Here is a 10,335-nt window from a genome sequence, read left to right as displayed (position 1 = left end):
GCTTTTTGTCAGACTGTCACTCACCCAGCGTCTGCTTTTTGATTGTTCATTGGGATAATATTTGGCCTTAACATCGCTCACTGTGTGTATACACACCGAAGATATTATCACTTGGATTTGTATTTGGGACTTCGCTCACAGTGTTTTTGCACCGAAGATTCTATCACGTGGATTTGTGTTTGGGACGTTACTCACAGTGTGTATATACACCGAAGATTCTGTCACTTGGATTACTCTGTTTTTGGGACAGGTCACCTCTCCTGTCACCTGGGCCCTGTCATGTACGTGGTTCAACTAAGTCGATCAACATGTCCATTATCCAGCTTCAGTTAACCCGATGTTCAAAGCCGGGATTTTCCTGTTTCACAAAGGAGGATTCAGTCTCGTTAACTCAAGCCAGACTTGAGAGTCAGGCTCAAGTCAGGCTAGATGCGCGCTCCCGTTTTAGGTGGAAAGCCAGCACGTATCGATGGCAGAGACCCTGATTCTCAACGGCATTGATTGATTAATTGATTTAAGACTTTATTGACAGATTGCAATAGGCTCAATCGCCTCGCCGACAAGTTAAATGCGTTATCTATAGGCTAATTCTAAGTCCCTCATTACCTCAATCAATCAGATTATATTTCTTTAAACTTGCCTGCTGGATTGAATAATCAAATGAGATCTTGCTAGCGAAAATAACTAGTTAACTGTTATACAGAATTACGAGACGGCTTTCTTGCCCATTGATTGATGTATAGTCAATATTTAACTTATCTCCAATGTGGTCCAACGGGTTGTTCTTTTGACTTCCACACGGACGACCCGGGTTCAAGACCGGGGTCCTTCTTTTTGCAATATAGGAATAATTCAATTTGGTGCACGTTGAGAGCTATATAAAGAATGACATCCTCAATGCATGTAGATTTATAATATTTTAACTTAAAACCAGGCTACTTTGGCGTATAATCATTAATATTATATTCAAAAAAATCATATTGGAAACACAGGGATTTGAACCCCGGTCAGTGGATTGGGAGGCTTGAGCACTACCGCTGGGCCACTGGGCCAGATGGGATAAATTCATTGTTTATACATTAATGAACGAGAGACCCGTGTTTAGAATATCCTTTGTTTTGAATGAAGTTTATCTCTTTATCCTCATTCATTAATGTGACGTCAACGGCTCATTCAATTTCTCAAATCCGTCAAACAGCGCATCTCATCAGACATCTTAATCCCAGTTACAATTAAAATAACCACATCATGTGTACATCGCACGAGCGAGCGCCACCGTCGCCACGGTATATATAACGTGCATTATTTAGGACAAAGTGAATTTAATATCAGCATTTTGGGTCTATTTTACATTTCAAAAGCCCCCTCTGGAAGAATGGAGCACAAAAACGTAATTCAGAATGGTATAATGCAGATCGTAGACTGTGGGAATAGTTTCAGGAAACGGGCTGTCACTTCTTTGCGGGGGCGTGGCGATAGTTCAGGCTAACTTGAACTTGAACTCTGCTTTCGAGCAGGCTCAAACTTTTGGATATGTTGTCATGGTGATTTGGGAAATCCACGTACATGAAATCGGAAAGTCAGGCTAACCCAGTTATCCAGCTAAAGTTATCCGGCTAACTCGGTTATCCCGGTACATGGAACGGGGCCCTGCTCTGTTCCCAACTGTACTCTGAGCTAACCCGCTCCCTCTCTCCCTCTCGGTCCCGTTTACCACCTCGGAGATCTGCCGAGAGAGATCTGCAGAGCGGCTCTGACGTCACCGTCTGCTTCCCCAGACGAACCATCCCGGGAGAAGCTGCAGAGCAGCAACATTCATTAATGCTTGTATCCCAGGCTTTGTCTGTTTTCTCTGTCCCTTTAAGCAGCTCCAGCCCTTGCCCTGTTCCAAGGCCTTACCCTGTTTTTCTCTAGTCCTCCTAGTCCTCCCTGTCCAGTCCTCCTAGTCCTCCCTGTTCCTGCCTTGTCCCTTGCCCCGGCCCTGTTCCCTTAGCCTTCCCCTTAGCCAGCTCGCCTCTTAAAGGCACTGTACCTTTTCCCATTCTTGTTATCCAGTAATTTGTGTTCTCCCTTAAAGGGACAGTGCCGTTTTCTGTGTGTTTCAATAAATGCCCAGTTCTTGGCTTACTCTCATACCTGTCTTGTGTTGTGTGATTGGGGTCGGTTACAAACCATAACAAATACACCATTATCACTATAATAAACCTCTTGGTGTATAATACACCATTATCACTAGACTCCAACCTCAGGATTTATAATATACCATAATAACTATAATAAACCTCATGATGTATAATATACCATTATCACTATAATAAACCTCATGATATATAATACACCATTATCACTATAATAAACCTTGTGATTTATAATATACCATAATAACTATAATAAATCTCATGAAGTATAATATACCATTATTGCTATAATAAACCTCATGATATATAATACACCATTATCACTATAATAAACTTAGTGATTTATAATATACCATAATAACTATAATAAATCTCATGAAGTATAATATACCATTATTGCTATAATAAACCTCATGATGTATAATACACCATTATCACTATAATAAACCTCATGATTTATAATATACCATAATCACTATAATAAACCTAGTGATTTATAATATACCATAATAACTATAATAAATCTCATGAAGTATAATATACCATTATTGCTATAATAAACCTCATGATGTATAATACACCATTATCACTATAATAAACCTCATGATTTATAATATACCATAATCACTATAATAAATCTCATGATGTATAACAACTAGTGATGTCATTATTATTCATGTATAGTATTATCAACTAGTTATTCTATCTATATTATTATTATTATTATTGACTAGTTATTATTATTATTATTAATAATACACATATTAATTATAGTATTCTTAACTAGTTATTATTATTCATTCTATAGTATTATTATTTATATTTTTTATTTTTTATCACAGACACAACAGACTAAATCAGTCCCCTCACCCTCCCCACTACAACAACAACAACAACAACAACAACAACAACAATCATGAACTAGTTATTATTTGTATTACTAACTAGTGGCTTTATGTTCTAGCATTGGGCCCATCTGACCACTCCAGTATGGAGTCCTCATCATAGTATTATTAACTATTGGTTTTATTTGTATTATTAACTAGTGGTTTTATGTTGCAGCGTTGGGTCCACCTGACCACTCCTGTATGGGGTCATCATCATCTGGAGTACATGTCTCCAGACACAGCCTCTCTGTCTCCTGGTACCGAGGACAACAAGGTCATCATCTTCGAGAGTGTCATGTAGACCCAGCCCATCAGGCTCGGCCAATTGCAATACTCCGACCCTCCTCAAGACAAGATGGCTGCCAACACGACCTTCCAACTGACCTCAGACTGACCCTGGAGTGGTTTGGTTTCGATGACAACCTGGGAACCAGGCCTGGCTCGGATTACCAAGTTTAAATCAGTTTACAAATGTGGGATTGATCGATTGATTTTGTCTGGAACTGACAGGATCAACCACCAAAACAAATTGCACTCTGGGACGACCAAAACACCAAAACACTAAAACACAATCCTAAAAGTATCTGAAGAGATTTGACCTGATAAAGAAGTGTTGCCTCCAGGATGGACCACTGTAGTTCATCATTACTGCCACAACTAACATGACATTTGGCTGCAGAATTTCTCAAAAATCACCAAAGGTAAATCACAGCTAAGTAATCATAATTTGGTTGACCAAAAAAACTAAATTGTAATATTCTACTTTCTGATTGTTTATTGTGGTTTTAATATGAACATGAACCTCCAGTTCCAGTAAATTACATCGTTATGCAAATAAAAAAGTATTGCAAAGTTGAAATCTCCTGGAGGTGACAGAGAAGATTGGCTCCTCCAGTCGGATCCCAATAGAATGTGATTCTACTCTCAGTAGAGTCTGTGGTTCAATCTGTTGGGATGTGAGTCATGTGACTGGACAAGCGGGCGTTTGGGTGTCGTGATGCCATCTTGTATTGGGGTGCAGGATGTTTAGGTGATACACACACACACGCACGCACACACGCACGCACACACACGCACACACACATGCGCACACACACACACACACACACACACACACACACACACACACACGCACACACGCACACACACACACACACACACACACACACACACACACACACACACACACACACACACCAGTCCAGCCCAGTGTGTCTCCTCAACAGGTTTCTATGTGTACAATATTTCCATCACCTCAAGTTGGGTCATTCCACCCACAGCCATGATGTTCAGAAATCTAAATCTAAACAGAATCTGCAACTTGCACAATGAGCACAGATGAACAATGTGTTATTTAAAGAAATACAATTTGACCAGTTCAATGTGCTCTGGTTAGTTCTGCTGTTTTTACCTCTGTTGTTTATCAGCATTGTGCTGTTTGTGGAATGGCCCGTAAGACAGAGTCCTAGATACAACCCCCCCCCCCCCCCCCCCCCCCCAGACTAAGGCTACGTTTAGACGAGCGTTTTGTGAACAGAAACCGCAAAAGTCGTCTTGCGGTTTCACTTTTAATTTTGCGTTTAGACGAGCGTTTTGGGGTGGAATTCTCTGTGCAGACGAGGCTGTAACGACGGAGCACCGCTGTCACACGATTGGCGCATATGTCACATGACGTGCTGTGAAGACCCGCCCTACTCTGCCTCTGATTCGCAGACTGTGGATGGGGAATGTGATTGGACCAAAGCATAGTCACTCACAGACAGTGGGTCCACTCACGCCGCGGGACAGATTCTTGTGTATTTAACCCTTTCACTGCCACACGACAGCCGGTTGTGTGATAGTAAAGGGTTAACCTTCTGTCGTGTGGCAGTGAAAGGGTTAAAAGTACTGCTATAACGCTACGTTCAGAACACAGAATGGCGCGGGCCAGTCGAGGCACCTGCTGGCCCTGTAATTGGAATGAGTACACTTTAAATCCTTTAACGAGGATCCATTGGAGGGCAAGTCTGGTGCCAGCAGCCGCGGTAATTCCAGCTCCAATAACGTATCTTAAAACTGGACTGATTCTTGTGTCTTTAAAAGTACTGCCAATGTAGCCTTCAAGTGATCTCCGTTGATATAGTCAGACATACTTGCTTTGTTTACGTCTCGGCTACTGGCGCTTACCTGCTACCTGTGACGTAAGCAGTACGCGCGACCAGAGCCGTGACAACCCTTTCGTCATCGTTTTAACAGATTTATACGGTTTGATAGTTTAGACGAGAGCCCAAAGGTTTTGCGTTTCTAGGAATTCCACCCTGGAAGGTAGTCTCACTTTTTTGCGGTTTCACCCCGTAAAAACGCTGTTTCCGTATAAACGAAAGGCACATCCGTAAAAATATTTTTGCAGATTCACCTGCTAGCGTTTCCGTCTAAACGGGGCCTTTAAGAAGAGGTCCATGAATTAACACAACACTGCCAGGCAGGAGCTAATCCCAGAGTCAAGATTAAGACTAGCATTAGTCCTAATCCTTACGTCTGGATTAAGACCAGTTCTGGACCAGACTTAGTTCTGGACTAACCTAACTTTAATCCTGGCCTTGAACATTTTAAATATGATAATAGGCACTTTATAAGTCACTTTCTGGCTGTTGATTATTCTACTGTCATTTATCTGAGATGATAAAACCTGACGGTACATCAATTCAATTAGTTATGAAGTTATTAGAATGAAGCAGAGCCTGTACAGAAACAGAAGAGACAGATCTTAAATCAGTCCTAGCTCCCAGTTCGTGTTCACCGACTGACCTCAGGTCTGATTTTAGACATTTAATTAAACCAAGTCTGGATTGACACAGGTGACGGAAGATCTGATTTATAACGAAATGTTATACCAGATCTGTTACACCGTTTGCTGTGTAAATACAGACCCCAGATCAGCTGAAGTGCCAAATGGAGCAATATTTCTCCCTGTTGGGCTGATCCCAGTACAGGGCTATGGTTGCCATATGAACCACTAAACTAGTGATTATATTTGCCTACCAGCCTATCAGTCTGTAATCACTATAAACAACCTGTGGCCCTCTTATAGAGCAGTACTGTAACACTACAGTATGTGGCCCTCTTATAGAGCAGTACTGTAACCTGTGGCCCTCTTATAGAGTAGTACTGTAACACTATGTGGCCCTCCCATATAAGTAGAGGGAACTCCCTGGTAATATATATATATATATATATATATTAGTGCTGTCAATAGATAAACATTTTTAACTAATTAATCTTACAATTTTCTGTAATTAATCTAGATTAATCTAGATTAAAAATAGCATTTTCTACTTAAAATCGAAGCTTGTAACAGATATTTACTTGAGTAAAATCATGGAATTAATGTAAAATCAACACAAAGAAAGTATATTTAGATTCAAATTTCTCTCCTGTGAAATACAAATGTTCAACAAAACCATCAACATTGACTCAGCTAGACCTTTTTCCATCTTCCATGTTCCATCTTCATGTCAGATGATTTAAAAAAAGGTGCATGAGTCAATGCAAAAAAAAAACAAGCAAATATACTGCTGAAAGTTCATAACGTTGAAGATTTTGCAATCCATAGATTAATCTAGATTAATTTATTTTAATGCTTTAAATAATTTAAATTAATCTCCAAAGTTAAAGCATTAACTGTAGGGCTGACCCCGATTAGTCGACTAATCGATCAAAAGGAGCCGTAGTCGACTGCCAACCTCTTAGTAGCAAAACATTTATTTTTATTTAAATTTTTGTATCATTCTTTCCAAAAGAAAAGAGGCCTAGAAGCGTGGCTAACGCTAATGGCACGCATACCAGAAAACAGGCACAGAGGCACTGAAAGAGGATTTCACCCATCTAATGAACACACTAGACTATAAAGATGTATCCATCAGTGGACCAATTGCATGCTTTCGCAGAGAACAAGAAGCCTTCCGTCGACTCCTTCAGACATTAAGCACCCCCCACAGCCCAAATGGAATGATAAATTTTTTTTTTTTATCCACTTTTTCTCCCATTTTCTATATTTTCTCCCATCCCAATTTCGTATCATCCAATTCAACCCTCCCCTGTCACGGACGCTGTTTCTTGCCTCCCACAAGCCGGCTGCAATGTGGACTAAGTCATACATAGCACAAGTCCCCTCCGGTACTTGAGGTAACAGCAGTCGCATCTTTTCACCTGCGCAGTTCGATCTCTCAGTGGCGAGGAGTAACGCGTGGGAGGCTCACGCTGCCCCCGACACTTCCTGATTCTACTGCGCAGGCGCACCAACCGACCTGTAGGAGTCGCTGTCCACAACGCCCCATCCCCACCCATCAGTTTCCCACCCCCTAATACGGCCAATGTGTATTAGTACGGACGACCAGCTAAACTGAAAGCAAATGTGGAGCGCTGGGCTCGAACTGACGAGCCCAGCGTCTCCAGCATTTCGTGGCGAGCGCCTTGCCCACTACGCCACGTAGCCGCCTAATGATAAAACATTTTAATAAATAAAAAAATTATATATATTTTTTTTCATATATAATATTTTTTTTCATTTTGGCGACTACAAGTCGACTATACAAATCCTTAGTCGGGGACAGCCCTAATACATATATATATTTCTGAATGAATGTCATGGAAGTCTTAATAGACAGAGGGTTGGCTACACCTGGCTCCAGGACAGACAGACAGGTGGCTATATTATAATGATCTAGTCAACTAGCCTGGTTAGATCAAGTTTAAACTCCTCTCTCACCCTGACACAGCAGTCTGCCATGTTAATGTTGGTCATGGAGGTTGATGTTGTTGTGCTGCTGGTAGGACAGCTGGTAGACCGACAACACTGCTGCTCTGGAGAAATACTGTTGAGATACAGAAGATACATTTACAGACACTCATGAGGACTTGATTGATGACAAATCAGTGTTTTACTTACGCTACCTTTTATTCTGCTGCTGTGGAGAGATGGGGAGAGAAGAGGGAGGGAGAGAGAGTGGGAGGTCTCTACTGTAGATACCAGACCATGCCTTAAGTTATTGTCTTAACTCCAGAGCCCGTTCGGTTGACTAGCCAACCCAGAGGCCTGTATGGTTGTAACATATAGGTCTTTGGCTGGGGGAGGGACTCTGTGGGACTCTGTCTGTAAACCACCACTACTACTAAACCATCATAACGATTAGAATGTACATGAGATAAAAAATGCATTTGCACATTGTTGTAAAATAATTTCACTAGCACTTTTCAAAAGAAGACGTGTTAGGATGATGTTTGTTTTGTTTTACATATTGTAAAATAATTCAGAGATTTATTTTGTGAAGGCTTTTATTTTGCTTAAACATACAGTATGGGGGAGTATCTATATTGAATATCTTTGTGTGTTATATATTTGATGCAGTATGTAATTGTGATGAAGATGAAGATGATGATTTCTAACTGGATGTTCATGCTTAGTCTGCTACACAACCGCCCCTAAAAGATCCGCTGTTATGAAAATGTATCCTGATCTGAACTTTTATGTGAACATACGGACCTGCGGTCAACGGCTAATGACAGAGAGAGGAGCTACGTTAGCCATGTGCTACATTTCCTAGCATAAAAACACGCTCTGATTCTCACATGTGGCTGCTTAAAATATTTAAATTATGACCTTTATACAAAAAACTCACAGTAAAATAACGCCGTTCAATTCTAATTCTATAGCTGCCCTCACACAAGCTGTGTGCAATGAAAAATCTATTTATTCTAAATTCTGAAATAGCTTTGCTGGAAGATTTTTGCAGGAATTTGAACTCTTCAGGGCCTATTATGAATATCTTCAGACTCAAACATTTTGATAATACATCACAGTGATTGTAACATGTTCTACTTGTAACCCGCGGGTGTTTTGTAGCGGTGTGAAGCGGTTGAGCTGAGCGACAGCGTGAGGAAGAGCACGGTACGGGGTTTTTGCTGCGATGCAGCGACGTTGAGGATCAACAGGCTCTTTACATGACGCTTAAAGGGAATTTTTTATTTTGATTTTGATTTTCAAACTATCAAGTGCTCAAGTGTTTGGAGAGTTTTAGTGTTTAGATTGATAAATTGTTAGATCGATAGATTTCTCTGTGTTTTTATCAAACATCAGTATTTCCCCCCTAAGACCCTCCAGGCCTCTGCATAGTATCCACCCAGAGAAGAAGAGATTATTGGATGATGGTAACCAGTTAAATTACACCTCTCACATATTTTAATTACAGTCAAATTACACAGTAACCAAATATGATCTATGGTATATTAAGAACTAACGCTGTGAAAAAGAGAGACTGGACATCTTTCTGTAGTCTGGTTCGTCTCTCAGAATTGTGAACAGATCAACCAATCTGACCCCAGGTCAGGTGAAAGACTTGCTCATGTCGTTACTGCTTAATTACGCTGTATAAGTGATGTCATCTAGCGTGTTACCAACATGACCTTTACCATTCAGTCTGCACATCACCGTGGAAACAGTTTATTTCCACTCTGCTATTTTCAGTAAAAAAGTTTAAACAGAAGATTTTGTCATTATCGATAAAGTGAACTGTTCCTTTAACGAGACACCTGTGCTGACAAACCAAAGCGGTGCTCAGGATCCCTGAGGTGGATCAGGAAGCAGGCTGACGTCTCCCAGGACGTACGTGGAAACGATCCATCAGATCAGTGTGAACTTTCCGTCCCCAATTCAAAGGTGTCCAATGGAGTTTTTTCGCTGTAGTTGATGAAATAGGCGCTATAGAACACAGTAGGAGAAAAGTGGTCCCCAAAAGTTGTCCCATTCATTCTCTCTCTGGTTTGTGGACATCATGGTAACAGTGAGAGCTGCAAGTGGAGCTACATCCAACCAGATGTTGTTATTCTCTTCACACACTCTCACTAACCAGTGAGATCGTTTACAGCATGCGTGTGCTTGACACACAGACCAGTGCCGAATAAGAACACAGAGCATCACTCAACTTTAACACAGTGAATAGTTCCGAGTGACGGATCAAAAATCGGAATTCCGTGTATGGTCATTTTCACGAAATTAATATTTTCATTGAAATTTTGAACGATTTTGCCACCGAACCCGAACCCAGACATCACTCAAAAGGTTTATGTTGCTTTAATCCCTGAGAGTTTACTGAAGGGGTGTAAATCGGTGCTTCAAATTGATTGGTCTATATACGATCTCCTCCCTCTAAAAGATCTTAACAAACTAACGGCCTGTCAATCAAAGGAGGTTGGGCTCATTACAACTTCGGCAAAAATACAAAATTATTTAATTGTGAGAGCAAAGAAAATACTTCGTTATATGAGGTAGGAAA

The 10,335-nt window shown here is 40.8% G+C and overlaps 1 protein-coding gene across 2 annotated transcripts in view; it reads left to right on the top strand.

Annotated features, from left to right (window-relative positions):
• slc6a8 (solute carrier family 6 member 8) overlaps positions 1–3,765 on the top strand; it is a 96,123-nt gene extending 92,358 nt beyond the window's left edge. For both annotated transcript variants that reach the window (XM_084333111.1, XM_084333112.1), the window contains exon 13: positions 3,201–3,765. In XM_084333111.1, coding sequence (XP_084189237.1) covers positions 3,201–3,326 — 126 coding nt within the window. In that variant the 3' untranslated portion in view covers positions 3,327–3,765. The remainder of the gene's footprint in view (positions 1–3,200) is intronic.
• Positions 3,766–10,335: the final 6,570 nt, after the last annotated feature.

The sequence above is a fragment of the Notolepis coatsorum genome (assembly GCF_963971535.1).
Source record: "Notolepis coatsorum genome assembly, chromosome: 17".
Classification (NCBI taxonomy): Eukaryota; Metazoa; Chordata; class Actinopteri; order Aulopiformes; family Paralepididae; genus Notolepis; species Notolepis coatsorum.
Note: the sequence above shows the minus strand (reverse complement) of the source record. Positions and strands in the feature narration are given on the sequence as shown.